General features: G+C 47.4%; 8 protein-coding genes across 8 annotated transcripts, besides 38 other annotated features; all 8 read left to right on the top strand.

Annotated features, from left to right (window-relative positions):
* Tc00.1047053508777.10 (hypothetical protein, conserved) lies at window positions 1-2,026 on the top strand (the record flags this gene model as incomplete). Its single annotated transcript, XM_812110.1, has 1 exon — window positions 1-2,026. A coding segment is annotated over one exon (2,026 nt), but the record flags the coding sequence as incomplete, so codon positions are not given.
* Window positions 1-18,422: part of a sequence feature (heterozygous, Esmeraldo-like haplotype) that runs on past the window's edge.
* Window positions 2,443-2,504: a microsatellite.
* Window positions 2,637-2,664: a microsatellite.
* Tc00.1047053508777.20 (hypothetical protein, conserved) lies at window positions 2,684-3,778 on the top strand (the record flags this gene model as incomplete). Its single annotated transcript, XM_812111.1, has 1 exon — window positions 2,684-3,778. The coding sequence occupies one exon, from the start codon at window positions 2,684-2,686 to the stop codon at window positions 3,776-3,778; it is 1,095 nt and encodes a 364-aa protein (XP_817204.1).
* Window positions 3,795-3,845: a sequence feature (AT_rich).
* Window positions 3,926-3,970: a sequence feature (A-rich).
* Window positions 4,035-4,111: a sequence feature (A-rich).
* Window positions 4,217-4,252: a microsatellite.
* Window positions 4,334-4,355: a microsatellite.
* Window positions 4,358-6,754, top strand: Tc00.1047053508777.30 (hypothetical protein, conserved; the record flags this gene model as incomplete). Its single annotated transcript, XM_812112.1, has 1 exon — window positions 4,358-6,754. The coding sequence occupies one exon, from the start codon at window positions 4,358-4,360 to the stop codon at window positions 6,752-6,754; it is 2,397 nt and encodes a 798-aa protein (XP_817205.1).
* Window positions 6,926-6,953: a sequence feature (AT_rich).
* Window positions 6,996-7,020: a microsatellite.
* Window positions 7,172-7,216: a sequence feature (T-rich).
* Window positions 7,320-7,339: a microsatellite.
* Window positions 7,527-7,559: a microsatellite.
* Window positions 7,588-7,610: a microsatellite.
* Window positions 7,706-7,733: a microsatellite.
* Window positions 7,830-7,876: a microsatellite.
* Window positions 7,906-7,925: a microsatellite.
* Window positions 7,926-7,954: a microsatellite.
* Window positions 7,955-7,977: a microsatellite.
* Window positions 8,012-8,091: a microsatellite.
* Window positions 8,175-8,224: a sequence feature (T-rich).
* Window positions 8,328-11,855, top strand: Tc00.1047053508777.40 (leucine-rich repeat protein, putative; the record flags this gene model as incomplete). The annotated part of the gene is made up of 1 exon (XM_812113.1): window positions 8,328-11,855. One exon carries the CDS (start codon window positions 8,328-8,330, stop codon window positions 11,853-11,855), a length of 3,528 nt encoding a protein of 1,175 aa, XP_817206.1.
* Window positions 9,967-10,033: a microsatellite.
* Window positions 10,716-10,807: a sequence feature (GA-rich).
* Window positions 11,921-11,952: a microsatellite.
* Window positions 12,014-12,041: a microsatellite.
* Window positions 12,147-12,186: a microsatellite.
* Window positions 12,534-12,562: a microsatellite.
* Window positions 12,659-12,682: a sequence feature (AT_rich).
* Window positions 12,698-14,314, top strand: Tc00.1047053508777.50 (uncharacterized protein; the record flags this gene model as incomplete). The annotated part of the gene is made up of 1 exon (XM_812114.1): window positions 12,698-14,314. The coding sequence occupies one exon, from the start codon at window positions 12,698-12,700 to the stop codon at window positions 14,312-14,314; it is 1,617 nt and encodes a 538-aa protein (XP_817207.1).
* Window positions 12,917-12,984: a sequence feature (GA-rich).
* Window positions 13,234-13,269: a microsatellite.
* Window positions 14,686-14,749: a microsatellite.
* On the top strand, window positions 14,784-15,770 carry Tc00.1047053508777.60 (hypothetical protein, conserved; the record flags this gene model as incomplete). The annotated part of the gene is made up of 1 exon (XM_812115.1): window positions 14,784-15,770. One exon carries the CDS (start codon window positions 14,784-14,786, stop codon window positions 15,768-15,770), a length of 987 nt encoding a protein of 328 aa, XP_817208.1.
* Window positions 16,115-16,136: a microsatellite.
* On the top strand, window positions 16,178-16,807 carry Tc00.1047053508777.70 (hypothetical protein, conserved; the record flags this gene model as incomplete). The annotated part of the gene is made up of 1 exon (XM_812116.1): window positions 16,178-16,807. One exon carries the CDS (start codon window positions 16,178-16,180, stop codon window positions 16,805-16,807), a length of 630 nt encoding a protein of 209 aa, XP_817209.1.
* Window positions 16,820-16,844: a microsatellite.
* Window positions 16,872-16,906: a microsatellite.
* Window positions 16,919-16,960: a microsatellite.
* Window positions 16,997-17,035: a sequence feature (T-rich).
* Window positions 17,267-17,305: a sequence feature (CT-rich).
* Window positions 17,346-17,389: a sequence feature (A-rich).
* Tc00.1047053508777.80 (hypothetical protein, conserved) lies at window positions 17,467-18,225 on the top strand (the record flags this gene model as incomplete). The annotated part of the gene is made up of 1 exon (XM_812117.1): window positions 17,467-18,225. One exon carries the CDS (start codon window positions 17,467-17,469, stop codon window positions 18,223-18,225), a length of 759 nt encoding a protein of 252 aa, XP_817210.1.

Genomic DNA, 18,422 nt, shown 5'->3' on the forward strand with positions numbered 1-18,422 from the left:
GACATGGGAGGGTATCGTGCCTGCCCCTACCACCTACCGGGCCGAGCAGGCGTACCTGAACTGGCATTCACTGCACAGGAGTTCAGCGGTGGTACGGCAAGCGGTGCGAGATGTGTTTAACCTGCTACCACAGAATGAGGATGGGTTAATAACAAAGACCACGTATGTTGAATTCTTTTTGGACCTTCTCAACCTTTTTTTTCCTATGCATATTTCCTCCGCCAATATTTCCATTGCGGAGGAGGAGTGGGTATACCGGGGGACAACTGAATTGATGAGGTTTGAGACATTTTATGAGAAATTCTATAGTTTCCCGTTTATATTTTTTCGTGATCTCAGCAAAGTGACGAGGGATCAGTATGTGGAGGTGTGGTGTCTGATTCGTGTCTGTTTGTTAGAGAATGAAGTGTCTGTCCTCTCCTGCTTGCAGGATACGGCGGTGTTGGGGCCACCGAATAGTGTGACAAGTGGCGGGCTCTCTTTCAATACTTTGTCGTCCGCTGCCAATCCCTCGGCTCCACGCCCCATCGTCGACTACAGTCGTACACGCCGACCGAAGCGGATATTGGAGGCGACATTGTGCTCCTTGCAGAAGCTGAAGGACTTGGGGCGGAAGAAAGCCCCGCCTCTCATTGGTAAAATTTTGGATGTTTCATATGATGATGTTCTACGATTAGGGGGGACGGGATTCCACAACACAGACAACTATCCGCTACATGGCGCAAAGCAATTGGCGGCGGTGATGGTGAAGGAGAATTTGCAGAAATTGGTGCCCTCTCACGCGATTGCGGTGGTGCATGCAAAGGGGAAGCAGCTGCTTGCCGAGACCTCACGGGCCAGGCGGCGGCAACAACTACAGGAACAGTTGCAGAAGAAAGATAACCCGGGAAGGAGCATGGACAGCGAGTTCAGCAGCGTGCTTACTATTGCATCGTTAAGCAAAAACGAGAACGAAGGGGAAGAGATGGAGGGAAGCAGCGACTTGGTTATAATGAACCGCAGCAACTCTTCTAGGGGACGCTCTCTCGCAGAGAAACGGAGGAAAAAAATGATGGGGTGGAGTCACGTGACGACGGGGCGCCACGCGACATTGGAAAAAATTGAGGAGGCGCGGATGAAGAAGAAATTGGTTGAAACGTCGGTGTTTTACCGTCATCGACGCCTGCGGCGAAATGCGGAGCACGCGAAGATCTTGTCGCATATCTCTCGCAGCCACACCGCATGGGAGGTTTGCCGGCATGACATTTATGAAATTCCCCCCGAGAAGCCGGACGAGGAAGACAAACTGTTGGCATTTGTGCAGGACCTCCCAGACGACTTCTTTGATGATGAAAATTCTCTACGGGTGCGGTACGGCATTCACGCGGCTCTTCTTAAAGAACGTGCTGAACGCTCAAAAATTTGTTATCCCATTGAACCCATGCTTTCCACGTCATCGATGACGATGGCGAGTTCACGTGACACACCGAAGGGAAACGAGCAGGACTCTCTCACCACGTGCATGTATACTGCATTGACGGCCGATGATACGACGATTGGCAGTAGTCGTGGCGGTGCGGTTTCGTCTGTTCATGTCTTTAGGACAAGACGACGTACCCCACATGAGGGAGGAGCGAGCAGAATGTCAAATTCCCCCGGTTTGACATCGCTTGTTGGCGACGGATCATTCCCGTCTTCCTCTTGTGGGATGAACTCATCTTCAACCCCACCATCGTCGGCATCCAGTGGAACGATGCGAGGGGATCTACCGGAGGAGAGGAATGGCAGTCATGAAGATGTCAGGGATATGGCTTCACTAGAGGAATGGTCGAAACGAAAGGAGGAGTTAGAACCAAAGCGAGCGTTCCATATTCGTTTGAATTTCAAACAAAATATGGATGTTAATTATAAAAAATTGCTGCAGAAAAAGCCACATCGTCTTTTTCCGTTTTCTATGCCCACCGCAAGGAAAGGGGCTCCCTCGACGGTCGTTAAAAGTCGTCTCCAGGAGGGACTCCACCCGTCGGGAGCTCAACAGATATTTTGAGTATATCCCTCATATCTACACCTACATATGTATGTATGTCTTTATGATGCCTATATTTAGGATGTTTTATTTCTTGTTTCTTTTTCTTTTTCCTGAAGAGTTCTTCCAAAGGGAAAGGGAAGGAGGGGAGGATGTTTGCATTCACTGGAGAAAAGATACTTTTTGTTTAGGGCTATGTTTTTCCTTTTTTTTTTTTTTTTCTCCTTCATGTAGGCCATGTTTGTTGTGGAAGTTGACGGGGGATGTATTATTATTTTCTCCTTTTTCTCCATTTTTTTATTATTTTCCCCCCTACCCTACCCTGTCGAGGTGTGGGTTTTTAGTTGTGGAGGAAGTAGCAGGTACTGTGGAAACTCATGTACGTCAAATATTACCGATGTATTGGCTTAAAGTAAATTTTCCTTCTCTATTTTGCTTTATTATTATTATTATTATTATTATTATTATTATTATTATTATTATTATTAATGTTTTTATTTGTGTGTGTCTTTTATGAGAGAAAGAGGGAGAAAGAGAATGGGAGGGCGTTCTTGTTTTTTTTTGTCTGATTTGCTGCAATGTGAAGAGTTGTGAATAGGCGACGTCTGCGTGTGTTTTACTCCGCTGCTTTTTGTTGTTGTTGTTGTTGTTATTGTTGTGTGTGTGTTTGGAATTGCGATGTCGCTTTGTTCCCTCTGTGGGAGCATCACTCACAACCATCTCTTCAACTCTCTCTCTCTCTCTCTTTCTGGATCTCCGTGTAGGATGACTGCTGGGGGCGGCGTTCTGACACCATCCAGTGCGGGGGCGCAAATTATCCACTTGGCCTCTCGCCTTCTTGTTGGCGTGAGGCTGCATGGCACCATCGCCGCTTTTCACCCTCGCAGCCGCGGTCAACTGAAGTGCCGCCCGTTCCTTCGCTACTTTGCCGAGACGCTGCATCGACTCCGCTGCGACGTGACGCTGTTTGTCCCTGTCAACTCACGCACGGGGCCACAGCAGCTGGCGGAGCTCAGCACGCATGAATTTCCCTGCGAGTACCGCGTGGTGCATGATCCGACGTCAGGGGCTGTGGATGACTGTGGCAGGGGGCAGCGCAGGGGCGGGGGCGGTGCGTCGCGGGGGAACTTCCAGGACCTCCTCAGCAGGGTGGCAGCAGAACAGCAGACATCCCCAAGTCGCATCTTATTTATCGAATCTGAGATCAACTACCGCTTCAGCCCCGTGCAGACGCTTGTTGTGGAGGCGTTCCAGCCACATCGCATTCGTCAACGCCGGCGGTCAATTGGGGAGGCGGCGGAGGCGGAAGAAAGACGCCAGGCGGGAGAACATCACGCGGCACTGTTAGAGTCGGAGTATTCATGGACGCAGGGAGGGCGTGCGTCACGACCGCGTCATGCGCAGTCCTCGGCACCGTTTTCTGCCGAGCTACACGGTGATCCACAGGAGGAAGCGAAGAAGGACGATGTACGTTCGGCGGCTCTTGCCATTAACCGGGAGGACTACACGCTGGTGGCACTAGCTGGGATGCTGGTCGAACTTGCAGCAGCGGATGTTGCCGTCGCGGATTATTTGCGCGTGGAGCCACTGGTTGAGAAGCTTACGGTACCCTTTCACGGGAAGGTGAATTATCTCCCAATGGAGAACTGTGACGACATGGAGTTGTGGGACTGGACCGCCGTGGAGGTCCGAGAGGCGAGGAGGAAGGAAGAGGCAGAGACGGCCGTACCGGAGGTGGAAGAACGGGAGGAGCACCGTGATCTATTCAAATGAAGCAAGAGGCCGGTACATATTTATATATTTATATATTTATAATTTGATGATTATTATTATTATTATTCCCTCTCTTTCTTCTGTATTTATATGTCTTTATGGATGCAATTGCACTCTTTATATTTTTCTTTGCGAAAGGAATTCTCTAAAAAAAAAAAAGCCAAAAAAAAAAAGAAGAAGAAGGAAGACAAATACTACACACATTACACACACACACAGAGACATTATTAGAAACAAGCAAACAAACAAAAGTGCGAAATAAAAAATAAAAAATAAAAATTAAAAAATAAAAAATAAAAAACAGAAGAACAGGAAAGGAAAAGGAAAGAAAAACAACTCCCCTCAAGAAGGGAAGGAAAGGAGAGGTCAATATTGCGATAATTCCCCCCTGGTTATATATAAACCTCATTGTTACCGCTTTTATTATTACCATTCATTAGAGAGAGAAAGAGAGAGACAGAAAGAAAGAAAGAGGTTGCAGCAGCAGTCTTCGTAACAATTGCGAAGAGGAAAAGAAAAAAAAAAGGAAAGAAACATTGTATTACAACAAGAGAGAATAAATAAATAAATAAATAAACGATGAGCACATCGTTGGTGACAATTGCCAATACACTTTCTTCGGAATGCACGTATTATGCCGGTGACCCGGACCTCTTGAAGAGTGAGCGATATGCGGAACGCATCTCTAAAATGCTGCAGTCAGAGAAGGCAGACCTTCTTGCCGCACGCGTCGCCATTCACGCTCAGCTGCGGGATGCCTTCAAGGACGACAGTGTACAGAAGCTGTTGAAGCCATATCTTCGTGAAGATGAAAACTTCCAGACGTTGATTGAAGACGCCAAGAGTCGCGCCAAATTCTTCTCGCGGAAACAGCAGGAGCTGCAGGCAGCTGTGATGGCAAGTGAGGAACAGGTGGCGCTGCGAGAAGCACATCGCGAGTTGGCCGCATGGGAGCGTGAGAACGCGGTACTCTTACGGCACCAAATGTTCATGTCCTACAAACCCGCCATGTCACTTCTTCTTGAGAGCGCCGCTACTGTGGCCTTGTACCGTCAGTACGCCGCCCTTGAGGACGGGGGTGACACGAGTGAAAGCAGCAGCGGAGAGGTTCCTGAGCAGCTGGTAAAAATGGGTGGCGTGCCACTTTTCACCACACAAGCCCCGAACAAGGAGTTTGAGGTGGATGAGCACACAAAGATGTTTTCCCAGCAGGTACTGCAGAACAAGCGGGTAGAGTATGAGGAGAAACGGGCGTTGGTGGTGAAACAACGAAAACGCCTGGAGGATTGTCCTTCCCTGCAACGCCTACATGACTTTATTAACACTCGTAACGATATTTTTCGTAAATATGGTATTGACCTGCTTGTATCCCTCCGTGTACGCCGGGACAAGGCACTTGCCGAGCCATTTGAAGGGGGCGAGGATGCAACCGTGTCTGGATTGCCCCATACAAACGAGATTATGAAAAGCCGCCGTGTGGCACAATATTCACTCGCCAAGATTGTAGAGCAGTGTCATCAGAATTATCTCAGCATCCTCATCACGGAGGATCTGGATGCCTTGATGCGGAGTACAGGTCTTGAAAATCGTGAGGCGCTACAGGGCCTGAAGCCTTTGAAGGATATGGAGACATTCCGCTACTGGTTACTGGCAAGCATCACCGCGGATACGCCGCAGATTGGACCAAATAAGCTTGTAGGAAAAAATCCCACTCCCGTCGATGAGTACAAGAAGCTTTGGCAACCGCAAAAGTCCAGTTATGTACCCTCATTGAATACATCTCACAGACAGCAGTTTAAAATTATGGCGGAGCGACGTGGATTTCCCCACATTATCATCCTTTCCCCCGTTACCTACACCTACATGCAAAACAATGATCCCAAAACGATTATGAAAGGGGAACTGGACTTGATGGTATATGACCAGACCAACGAAAAGGTCCTATTGATGATTGCCAATTCGAAGGATGAACGTCGTCCACGGGGTGCTTTCCTTCTTGGGCAGGAAGAACGATATCGTTTTGCCGCCGTGATTCGTGCTGCCATTGCAAATGATAATGAGTTATTTGACTTTCAGTGTCAAGGGACGCTAGCGGAGTACTTTTTTGATACGGAAGCCGGATCTGAGGAAAATTATTACTGCATTATGGCCCCGTTTAAGGTCTCTCAGAAGGTTTCACCCGTTATTCACGTGCCCGTGTCTGCTCTGCGTCCCTTCGCCACCTGTCCGCCACGTTACTTTCTTCTGGGTTCAAACTGGGGCGCCAGCTCGGGCAATGCGAAGAATCCATATGCCATTTCCCATGTTCACTCGGAGTTAAATGAGGACGCCATTGTTCTGCAACAAAATATCTCCGAGGGGTTCATCCAAAAAAATGTGATGCCGCACCTTATTACGCGCAGTGAGGGAATTGAGATTATGAAACGGGAACGGGACCAGAGGGCACGTGAGCAACGCGAGTCCATGTCTGCACGATCGGGGACACTTTTATCCTCCGCACGTGGCACCCGCTCGTTGGGGCAGACCCCACGCGACAGTGCTCGTACCCCGCGTCACACGACGACATACCCCAGTGATGTCGCCTCCGCTTCGTTGGAGGAGGCTGAGAAGGAGGACGGCATTCTTCCCGAAGAGGAAGACCCACTCGCCCCTGAACTCCCGGGAGATGTGTTGCGACCTGTGAGAGAGGCATTGCTGAACAGGCGCTTCTTGCAACCTGGATATCTTCAGCGCCGCTTGAAGGACCAGGAGATCAAGAAGCTGCCGGCGGTGAAGGACGGCCGACTGCGCACCCCACTCATGGTGTTTCATGAAATAATGAAGGTAAAACACGGAGAGGAGGAACTGCCTCTCAGTCAACCACAAAGTGCACGTGGCCGATTGAACAGCATCAGCGGCAATAACAATAATAATAGTAACAACGGCAACAAAGGCAGCCCGAGAACCGCCGTGCGCAATTCCCTTAGTGTCCCTTGAACGCAAAAGTAGGTGATGGTGGTGAGTGGGTATTGGCACAGGAGAGGGAAATATTTGGGAACTCTGATGGTAATGATGCAGGGGAAATAATGTTTGTTGGGGGAGGGGATGTCATTGCGCATGCAGTGGAAAAGAGACAATGACTGCCTCCGCCCGGAGAATCAAAAACACATTTTTATTTATTATTTATTTATTTAAACTTGTTTCGGTGTGTATGTTGGGGGGTGGATGCATGGAAATGTTTTTTTTTTTTTTTCTTTTTTTTTCAAAAGAAATGAGCACGCACCCAACAACCAACAACAGGAAAATAAATTTAGAGGGGGGAAATAATGAAAAAAAAAAAGCGGAGGTGCAGGGGCGGTGGCTGCATGGACTCTTTTCATTGTTGTTATGTGTTTTTACGATTAGATTTGTTTGTTTGTTTTGTTTTGTTTTGTTTTGTTTTGTTTTTTGTTTTTTTTTTTTCTGCGGGTATTGGATGAGGAAATGCAGACTCCACGGCACGTAGAGAAGAAGAAAATGTGGTGGTGGTGGTGTCGGTTAAAGGAACAAAAGAGAAGTAGACATATATATATATATATATATGCATTTAAAGAGGGAGAGAGGAGGGGAGAGGAGGGAAAAAATGATGCTAGCGAAATAGAGGCAGGAGGAGGGGAAGAAAGTTTTTGTTTTTGTTAATATACACTCCCTTGTGCAGGTGGTAAAGGAGGGAGGGGAGGAGGAGGCATCGCTTCCAGAATGAGTCGTGTAATAACATCCCTTCAGGCCCTTTTTTCTTTTTTTTTTTTTTTTTTTTTTTTTTGGGGGGGTGGGGGGGGGGTCTATTTACATATTATTATTATTATTATTATTAGATATATACTGCCTTACGTGGATGCATACGTATCCTAAGTTGCGTTAGGCTCTGGTCGTATCGCCTTTTATAGTTTTTTTTTTTTTTCTTGTGTGTTTGTTTATTTAATTTATTTATTTATTTTATGACGTGACCCAATGTTTTTGAGACGGGTTTTTATCCCGCAATGAACACCATGTGGCATTGCATGACTTCTGAGACACAGAATGGACCGGGACAATATGTATAAGTATGTATATGTATATGTGTCTATATTCATGTTTGTACGTCATTCTCTGCTATTCATGTTTGTTTTTTGTTGTTGTTGTTGTTGTATTGTTTTTTGTTTGTTTGTTTGTTTTTTTAAATTGTTTTTGTCGTTGTTGTTTTTTTTATCATAGTTGTGCTTGTTTGCATGGTATTATGTGCGTGTGTGTCTGTCTGTGGGTGTGTAGGTGTATGCATGCATCTGTGGATATCTTTATATATGTGTGTGTCTGTGGTTATTGTTTTTGTTTATGAAGTGGCATGCTCTGTTCAACTGTGAGGGGGGGTTATGGCATGATATGTTCAATATTCTGATGATTTTATTTTCTCTTTCTCCTTGTCTTCTTCTTTCTTTTTTTTTTTTTTTTGGGTGTGTGTTTGTCACGCGAGTCAATAAATATACATTCATTCATACACACTGCCAAGTGTTAAGGAGAGAGAGACGATTTTTTTTAAAAAAAAGGATAAAAAATGAATTTACACGCCGGGGGATTGTCATGCGGAGCCTCGTCGCTTAAGTCGGAGACCACCGTTGCCACAACAACAGCAACAAAATTGAAAGGATCGGCGGAGTTGACGTCGCTTGTAAAGGTTTCGAGTTGGGGCAAAGGGAGCAGCAATCTCTGTGACTGCTCCTCTTGCCAGAAAAAAACAAGCGGGAACTTCATGACGGAGCCAAAGTTTGATTTGTCCCTCCATAAGTCACCACTTCTGCCACAGATGATGACGCAACCGTCGGCAATTTGCCCACACACCGTGTCCCACTCTCAGTCCGCAAAGACGCAGGACTCTGTGGAAATCCCTTCCTCAGGAAAAGATGCGGCAACATATTCTCGGACGGCAGCCAACACGTCATTGTTGCCACCTTGCACAGTGGAGCGCCAGCAATTTCATCATTATTATTCCCATCCTCATCAACAGCACCATGAGCAGCCTTCAGCGTCACGGAATTTATTGGCGTCGGGGGGTATTCCTTTGCAACGATACCGCGCCAAACTGGAGGAGTGTGCAGACCTTCATCGTCGCCTGCAGGACACTTGTGTGGAGCTTAGTGTGACACGGGAACATTTGTGCAGCGTCAAGGTGGACCGTAGCAATCTTATAAACGAAATTGAACGGCTTCGGGATGTACTGTTTGTGACCACAACTGAGCTACAAAGTATGCAGCAACGCGTGGAAGAATTGGAGCGGGAGAATAAGCACATGAGTGTTGAATTGCGTGGGCTTCAGGCACTCTCCATGTGTCCATCCAGGCGGATGGAAATAATCACAACTCTGAGAGCAACCCCGTACGACACCGATGCCGGCAAATCGGAAAATATTTACGGTACGAACACGGATTCATTTGCTCCTGGTGATATGGGTGCTCGTCGTCGTCTCACCAATTCCGCGGCGGCACTTTGTCTGGAGAGCAACCCATCCCTTTTGCGACGCTCATTGACATGCACCGATACGCTGAAACCAACAGATATATTGGCCTCATATGTTTGTGAGTGTTTCCGTACCGAGGTCGTACCGCATATGGAATTGTTGCACAGTTTGTATGATGGTTCTCGCCTGATGGCTGTCGACCCGCCCGTCACGCATGCCCAACTGAGCGCGTTGAAGCGTGTCCTCGTGGAAGCAGCGGCAGGAACAACAAGAATAGGAGGTGCAGGTGCAGCGTCAATTCGTAGGCTGGAAAAGAGGCCTTTGCCCCGTGTTGGCGGTCGTCGCTTGAGCCCCTTGACGTCTGCTAAGCGGTGGAATTGTCAAGTGGAACTTCTCTCGTTTCGGTGCGAGAATTGGCATGCCAGCACAAGTGTGCTGCTGTACATGATACGCTCCATTGAGTCTGTGCGTCATGTAGAGATCTTTTCCTTGACGGACGTGGCGGTCTTGCGGCAGTTGGCCGAGGCCCTTCTTATGGCACCCCACGTGGAGGTGCTCTCTCTGCCGGAGTTGTCCCTCGCAGACGATGGTCTGGCCGTGCTATTCTCATTTATGGTTCGACAAGAGCAGCTTGTCACGAAGGCCCCGGCAAGCATTGTGGAAACTAAATCTTCAACACGGACAAAATACGAACCTTTGGGATCGAATGAACCGCAAAAAGGCATTGGGGTTCTCTCCCATAATAGGGATCATAAGGAAGATGAAGATGATGATGGTGCTGGTGGTATTGGTGGAGAGGATGAGGAAGGGGAGGAGGCTTCATGTAAATTGGGGGATCATTCAGCTCAAGTGTCTTCTGAAGGTCGTTATGTGGAGCCACAATTCTCTATACCCTGCCTGGATCTCAGTCGCTGCAGGATTGACCACCCCACAGGGCTCTTTCGCACGTTCCGAGGCCCATTGGTAAAGGTACTTGTGTTGACTGGGTGCAGTGCACTGCGGGATGCGCATGTGCGTGACGTACTTGAGGCCTGCCCACAGTTGCATACAATTGACCTCTCAGGAAACGAAGGCCTTACAACGGCGTGTGTCCGGTACATCAGTCAACATGAACGGCTGAAGGTGCTACGGTTGGAAAACTGCCCCGCTATCAAGCGACTTGAGTTGGCCAATGTGGAAGTTCTCTTTTCCTCTCTTGCGTATGTGACAAGACTTTATGCCCCAGAGCTTTGTCGTCTGCCGGTACCACTCACACAATCTCATGTATTATTTGACCTCTACGCCCCTAAACTGAGGGAGATCATATTGAAGGGGATTGTTGTGGATCGTGGCACACTTGCTGCGTTTGTGCACAACGGTAGTAACGGCTGTGCAGGAGAACGCGAAGTTTCCTCGAGTCTTAGAGCCCACAGCTCCAGTGCTCGACCGGTGGAAAAAAATTTTTTGGAGGAGCAACAACAACAAGAACAACAACCGCCGCGGGAATGCGAGGGAGAGGATGAAGAGATGGAAGAGAAGCAGGAGTTCCAAGAGGAGCAGCAGGAGCAACAACAAGAACAACAAGAGGAGGAGGAGGAGGAAAACCAACACGAACCTGGTGACGTGCCGCAACTTTTGTCAGTTGGATTTATTGGGTGTCTTATTGCCTCTGCATCCGAATTGAACTCATTTATGAAGCAACAAACCCAACTGCTGCGTCTTTCTCTTCATGGCTGTCATGGGTTGGTGGATTCAAGCCTTGCGTGGCTTCCGCACACACTTATGGAACTTGACCTTGGCGGGGTTGCTCAGCTGACGGGCAGCAGTGTGAACGTCATTGCCACACGACTGCCGCAGTTAATTAAATTAAGTCTTAAAAACGCAGGTACGTCCATACAGAATGCGGATTTACATCGTTTACGCGGCCTAGGTAACTTGGAGGTGCTAAACCTGCTTGGTCTACCACAACTATTCCCAGAGGTGGTGGCCGCCGTGGTGGAGGCATTGCCGCAACTCCGTGTTTTATACCATGAAACTGTCGTGGTGGCCAGAACGCATCCGACAACCGTATTGCAGGTAAATCGCATTGACGAAGAGGACACCACACACCACGATATTCAACATTGTTTAAAGGAGCTGTTGCAACTACGCAACGAAACTGCACTTGCGCTTTGGATGGAAGCACAACTGCCCAAACCTGCACAACTTCTTCCTTGTCGTAATGGTGCCAGAAGCGGCACAGAAATGGGCGCAAAACAACCGCCGCTGACAATTAACACAACATTCTACGAGGCCACCCAGCTGGAATTGTCGCAGCAGGGCCGATTTACAATGGCTTTGGAAAACGAAGAGGAGGAGGAACCCTCGACGGCGGAGAACGGAGAGAACACGGTGGAGCAAGAGAAACCGGATGTGTTGACAATTTCCAGCGATCACGAAGAAGCGATGCCACACGAATTTTTTGATGGTGAAGGTGATAATGACGAGGATGACGAAAATGAGAAATCAAAACAGAGTTTATATGATACGCATCGAAGGACGGAATCGGGAATGGACGAGAAGAGCCGGTTGGCTATTGAACAGACACCTTTGGGTCCATGGGGGGCAGCCGACATTGTCGCAGAACATCGGCAGAATTCTGGGGGTTGAATTCCCTGCTAAGTGTCAGGAGGGGAGGGAGGAGAAAAGTGCAACAAGTTGTATGAATAGCAAGTAAAAAAAAAAAAAAAAAGGAAAAAAAAAAAAACCAGCAGCAACCTCTATTGCAGGAAAACTATTCTTGCCCATATGTCTTTTTTGGCTTGTCTTTTTTTTGTTTGTTTGTTTGTTTTTTTGCTGGCGTGTCCTGCCCACACCTCTTATGTAAAGCGCCAGTGTCTGTGTGTGTGTGTGTTTGTTGGTGTAGTTGGAAAACAGACGCTTCTCCTTCCATGCCATCAATTTTTGTTTTTCCTTTTGTTTTTTGTTTTGTTTTGTTTTTTTTATTTCTCCCTCTCTTTTCTCTGTGATTTGGAACACGCAAGAGCGACATTTTTTTTCACCCCGTGTATATATATATATATATATGTGTTTACTTGTTTATGTAAGGGAGGGCATGTAATTATGATAGAAGGGAGAGGAAGTGGTGTTTGGCATTTTGTCCTCATTTTTTTTTGTTCTTTTCGTGTGTATGTGTGTCCTTTGTTTGGTTGGTTTGTTTTTTCTTCCCTCATCCCCTCTTTCTCTCTCTCTCTCTGCATGTGTGCGGTATGTGTGTGTGTGTGTGAGGCTGCATGGAGCCTTCTTCTTCTTCTCATTGTCTCCAGCCTGAGCTTTGCGTGAGCTAATTTCCTTTTCTTCTTCTTCTTCTTCTTCTTTTGTTTCTGCTTGGTCCTTTGCCGGTTATTTGTTGTGTGTGTTTGTGTGTGTTTCCTTGGTTCTTGCAGGAGAGGGGGAGGGAATTAGTGCGGAAGAATTATTTATTTTTTTTTTTTTTTCTCTCTCTGTGTCGGATGGATGCGGAGGTGGAGGAGACAGGGAAGCCGAATTCCGCCGTGGCCTCACCCGTCGACAACGAGGAGAGGCAGCACGCGGTAGACAGCGAGGCCAACGGCGACCCCGCCGCCATGAAGGCAAAGACAAGTGCCACCGACCCCAAGAAGGCGCCCCCCTGCGATGAGTACCCGACGGAGGCGCCGAAATATTTTGCAAACAACCACCACAACAACAACAGAAGCAGCAGCAGGAGGAAAAGGAAGGGGGATGGAGGCGGAGGAGGGAAGAAAGAGGCGGCGGAAGAATATCCCATCGAGGAGTCGGGCGCATCGTCTCAACGGCTAAAGGGAGCCGATGTTCACCCTACCACGAGTCCCAGGAAAGAGTGGAAAGGGGACTCTCGACCCGTAAGGAAAAGGGAGTCGTCGCAAAAAAACCCACGCATTTCGCCTCAGAAAGTTTATTCCGCACCCATCGCTTCTGTGTCGAGACATCCAGAGAAATTGACGCAACAATATGGCAAAGCATCACCCACGGCGAGGCAGAAACGCGGGCAACAACAACAACAGCAGCAGCAGCAGCAGCAACAACGTCTTGCCTACTTGTTTTCAATGGGAAAAAATGGGGAATATGTCTCTCAGACCCCTCCTGCCGAAGAAGGTGGCCGGCGTGGGAGGGTTAGGAATCAGGCGTTTCTCGAGCATTATACAGGCGTCTATATGAAAACTCCCCGGGCGCCGCGGCGTCAACAAACGTTGCGCCCTATAAACCTGGGCGATGAAAGGGGTAAAACCCTCTTAAATGAAGCCGCACAGGCATATGATCGCAAGGCCGATGATTTACACCGCGATGATGAGTACCCTGTTGAGGATACACAAGATGGACAGGTGCCATTGCTAGGGCATACGCATAAGAGCGACAACAATATGGAAAGTGACAGTGGTGAGGCAAAAGCCAAGTGGATTCCTTTTTCACGGGGCGTGAATCATCTCTCAAGTATGAGTATGGTCAATGTATCTTCTGTGAAGAAAGAGTTCATGGAGGACAATGTGCCGTCCTGCGATGAATCCCAAAGGCGTATTTCTTCACAACGGTTATTACAGACACGGCGTCAGAATGACGAATTTCAGCGTTGTCTGCATGAACTAATTGACCTATTTAACAGCAGGAGCGAGAAGGATATGGTGACAAGTCTGGGCTTTAGTTACGCCTGTATTCTCGCTGGCAAACGAAGGCAAAAGCTTTCAGAAATGCCAGAAGTTTGGTTTATGAGTCGTCGTGCATTACTGCTGCCCCAACACCGCGAGGCTGCGGAGCGGGCACAGGAAACAGCACAGCTTCCACTAATTTACTCCAACAGCAACAACAACAACAGGCGAAATGAATCAAGTGCCTCTTTTGCGGAAAATGTGCCGGGAACGAAGAAATCGGGATGTTCTAATGAAAGGAGAAGCAACGGGTTGCAAAGTGTGCGACCAGCGCAGCACGAGAGTCAGGATGCCTTTGCTGAGTTGGAATTGGAGGAATGTGAGCAAGGGAGAAACACGGATGGTTTCAAGAATGTGGAATCAACAGAAGAATTGGATGATGTGCATTGCGAAGATGAGAAACACAAGGAACTGCTTGCCGGATGAACGTGTTGTGTTTTGGGCTGAGGAGGACGAGCAGGAGAGAAGGAATGTCTCATGAAAAGACACTTGACTCCTTGATTTTTCATCCTTTCGAGGTTTTACTGTACCATTTCTGTTTATCATGTGAATCATGTGAATCAAAAAATAAAATGAAGGGAACTGAATGAGGAGAAGATCTGTTATGTAAGAAGAAGACGGGAAAGGAAGAGTTGAATGTGAATGTCTTTTCCCACACCCTCTCCCATTCCTCCCTTTTTCTCGCCATATATATATATATATTTATGTATTGCGCATACGGCGCATAAATTAGTTTCTTTTTTTTTTTTTCCCCCTCTCCTTTTTTTGATGGAGTTTTTTGCATGTTGTGGTGGTCCTATATATATATATATGTTTATTTATTTTTATTTATTTATAATATATATATACATGTATATATATGTCGTAGTGTGCGTTTCTTTTATTTTTTATATTTATGTGTGTTTGTATGTGTGAGTGTCATTATTGTCCTTCTTTTGTTTGTACTGCAGTCCTCCCTCCTGTGTGTGTGTGCGTGTGTCTTTTCCCGCAGAATGAGATGGCAGTCGAGGGGTTGAAACAATATCTGCAGCGGTGGCGACGAGGTGGGCGTGTGAGCGGGGCAACGCCAACAACGCCTTTGGTTGACACGGAGCTGCCACGTAGCTTCAGGCCACATCGCATCGTTCCTCGCGTTTATCTGGGGGCTCTGAAGGATGTGCAAGACACCTGGGAATTGCATCAACGTCTTCTACCGGAGGAAATGCTGTTGATTGTGTCTACATGTGCGTGCAGTTTTATGCCACAGCTGGAAATGCGGCAAATACTTCCAGTGAGAAAAAAATGCAGAGAAAAAGGCGTTTCACCTCGAGTGCGGCGGCTCGCAGTGTGTTCGTGGGAGCAGCTGGAAGAGCGCATCTCGAATCCCTTAGACGGCGTGACTTCTCCCGCGGCAGCGGACGAGGTCATGGTGGCAACGGCCCAATGGTTGAGACAATCACTGGAGTCAGGGTCGTTTGTTTGCGGTGGCAAGACAATGGAAGCGCGGGTATGTAGAGAGAGGGAGGAGAGTGATGACGTGGGGTTGGTGTATTTGAAATTGTCTCTGCCATGGAGGGACGAATCGCCATTTCCGGTGTGGGAGCATTTCCATGTATCCACAGCAATTATGCGGGCGGTGGTGGATGGATTGGGTAAGGCGGTGGTGTGTCACTGCATTGCGGGAGTCTCACGCTCCGTCACGCTGGTCTGCGCGTTCCTCCTCCGCTGCTTTTGTGATGATTCAACTGTGAGTAGCCGCCCATGCACGGCTAAGGAGGCTGTTAAAACAGTCATTGGCTTTGTGCGTGAAGTTCGGCTATGTGCGTGTCCAAATGATGGCTTCATGCAGCAGCTTGCGGAGTACACCAGCCGTCTCCTCTCCGCCTCAGTGAATTTTCCCTAAAATGTAAAGAAAGAAAGGGAGGGTTCATGATTCAACAAGTTGTGCGAAGTAACCCCCGTGTGTAATGTTTCCTTTGTTTTTTCGCAGTGGTTCCCTCCCCACCCTTCCTTCTTTTTAGTTTCTTGTTGTTGTTGTTGCGATGTGGGCTCTTCTCTTTTTGTTTTTGTTTTAAATATATATCTTCTCCTTCTCTTCTCTCTCTTTTTTTTTTTTCCCATTCCTCTCATGGTTGCATGCATACACACATACAATAGGGAGTACATGTATGTATTATTTTCCGTGTGTGTGTATGAGTACGGTGGATAGACGGTATAAAACTCTATCATTTTTTTTTTTTTTTTCAGTATTATTATTATTATTATTATTGACACAAGCAATATAATATATACTCTACGACGATTATTAAAATGGAGCTTTTTGTCTTAACAAGCACAGAGAGCTCGCAGGAGTCAAGTGAGGAGGAGAAGGAGAAAGATGGCCCTGAGTGTACATCTGAAACCAGCACGGTGGAACAATTTGTCCCCGCCCTTATTTGCATGCGTTGTTATATGCCTATTGCGCAGTATGATGAGATCCTCCCACATCGAGCCACAGATGCGTGGGCATCGCAAGTATACACATATGAGTTGGATCTTTTTGAAAACAAACCACCCTTGTGGTGTTACTCTGCCACCAATCCATCCACCCATCGCTTTGACCTTGTGCGATGCGATGCTGTGATTGCGTTGCGGCGTCATTTACTGTCATTCTACGGCCAATGGTCAGCGGAGCACTCTTTCTTCGTCGGCCACGAGTGGTGCTGTGTCGCATGCCGGGCGTGTCAAAACTTTTTAGGGTGGGGCTTTCGGCGAACGTTGAATGTATCGAGGGATACCGAAAATGAGACATTGGAGACGGAGGAGGATGCAGAAGTTCCAGTGGATAATAATCTCAGTTTTGTTGGGATTATTTTGACTCGCTGCATCGGCAATGATAAGTACCCGCTGTCACAATTTGAGGCCTGCGCAGCCATTGGTGCTCTATTAGGACCCTCGTAGCAGCGGCTGGAGGAAAGAGAGAGAGAGAGAGAAAGAGTCCGCATCCACCAGCAACAACAAGGAGACAAACACATATATATACACACACACACACACACAGTGAAAAGGCGCTTTTTTGTTTTTATTCTCTCTTTTTTTTTTTTTTTTTTTTTTGTGTGTGTCTGTGTGTTGGAGCTGCCGCCTCTATAATTCTCTCTCTTTTTTTTTTCTTTTTTTATTTTTTCTTCTGCGGGTTCCATCTGCATGGCACGTGTGTTTGTTTGGGTTTGGGTGTGTGTTCATGCACCATGGAGTTTGAGAAGTTGACATGAAGTTTTCATAGCGAAATGGGCACAACATGTCCGAGTTGCCGGATGCGACGAGGAGTAGGAGGAGAGGAAAAGGGTGCAGATGTAAATACTCCAGGGGAGAAAAGAAAGAAGATTGGGAGGGGGGAAATTGCGGTGGCGCATGACTGCTTTTCCTTCTGTTTCTTTCTCTCTCGCTTTCTCTCTCTTTTGTTTGATGTGCATGTGGTTGAAAAGGAAGGGTTAAATTTAAACAAAAAGCAAGAGGAAAAAAGGAGAAAAACAAAAAAAAAAAGTAAGCGAAGTTTTGGGTTGCAAAAAAAGAGGATAAAAAACATACATACATACAGAGAGAGAGAGAGAGACGATAAAATGGCGCAGAGTTTTGATGGTTGGTTGAATAGTTTAGGCCCTTTCACGAGGTATACTCTCATTGCCGTGGTGCTTCTCACAGCCCTTGCCTCAATGCAGGTTGTTCCACTTGGCTACATCCTGCTTTCATCGGCTGCCTTTAAGGAACTTCAGCTATGGCGTCTCATCACTGCCGCCTTGTTTTTTGGTGGGTTTTCCTTTCCCTGGCTTATCTCTGTCGCCATGTTTGTGTCGTACCTGAACTACAACGAGACGTATGACTTCAATGGGAAAGGTGGGGACTTTATATGGATGGGACTTTTCCTTATTCTCGGGAACGCCATGGGTGCCATTCTGCTTGATATGCTTGTTACCAGCTTTTCCTTGTTGATGTCACTCTGCTGGGTCTTCTGCAAACGGCACCCGGAACTGCGCATGAATCTCTATGGATTTGATTTCCATGCCAACACATTCCCATGGATTCTTCTTGCATTTCACCTCATTCTTGGGCAGAGCATTGTGGGCGACATTCTTGGCATTGTTGTGGGTCATGTCTTCTTCTTCTGTAGGGATGTGTTGCCCAAGACGCATAGGATGGATCCACTCCGTACGCCCGTCTGGTTTCAGCGGTATGTGATGCCGAATGTTGGTTTTTCCGGTGTCAACACGTTGTACCCGGCCGTTCACCCGCAAGATGCGAGGTTTTCTCGCCAGGCACAACCCCCCAATGCCGGACAACGGCATCGCTGGGGAGCAGGAAATGTCCTTGGTTCCGAGTGACTTTGCATGGATCAGGTCCATGTGTTGTAGTTGCTTTTTCTTGTTCCGTTGTTGTTGTTGTTTTTTGTTCTTCTCCTCTTTGAGTTGTTTTGGCCTTGTTTGCTTCCCTTTTTGAGTAATGAAAATTGGAGGTGCGAAGAAAAATGAGTTTTACTGTTAAAATGGAAATTGGATCGTTCCTTGTGCGCTTCTCAACC

This window comes from Trypanosoma cruzi, genomic scaffold, assembly GCF_000209065.1.
Source record: "Trypanosoma cruzi strain CL Brener 1047053517055 genomic scaffold, whole genome shotgun sequence".
Lineage (NCBI taxonomy): Eukaryota > Euglenozoa > Kinetoplastea > Trypanosomatida > Trypanosomatidae > Trypanosoma > Trypanosoma cruzi.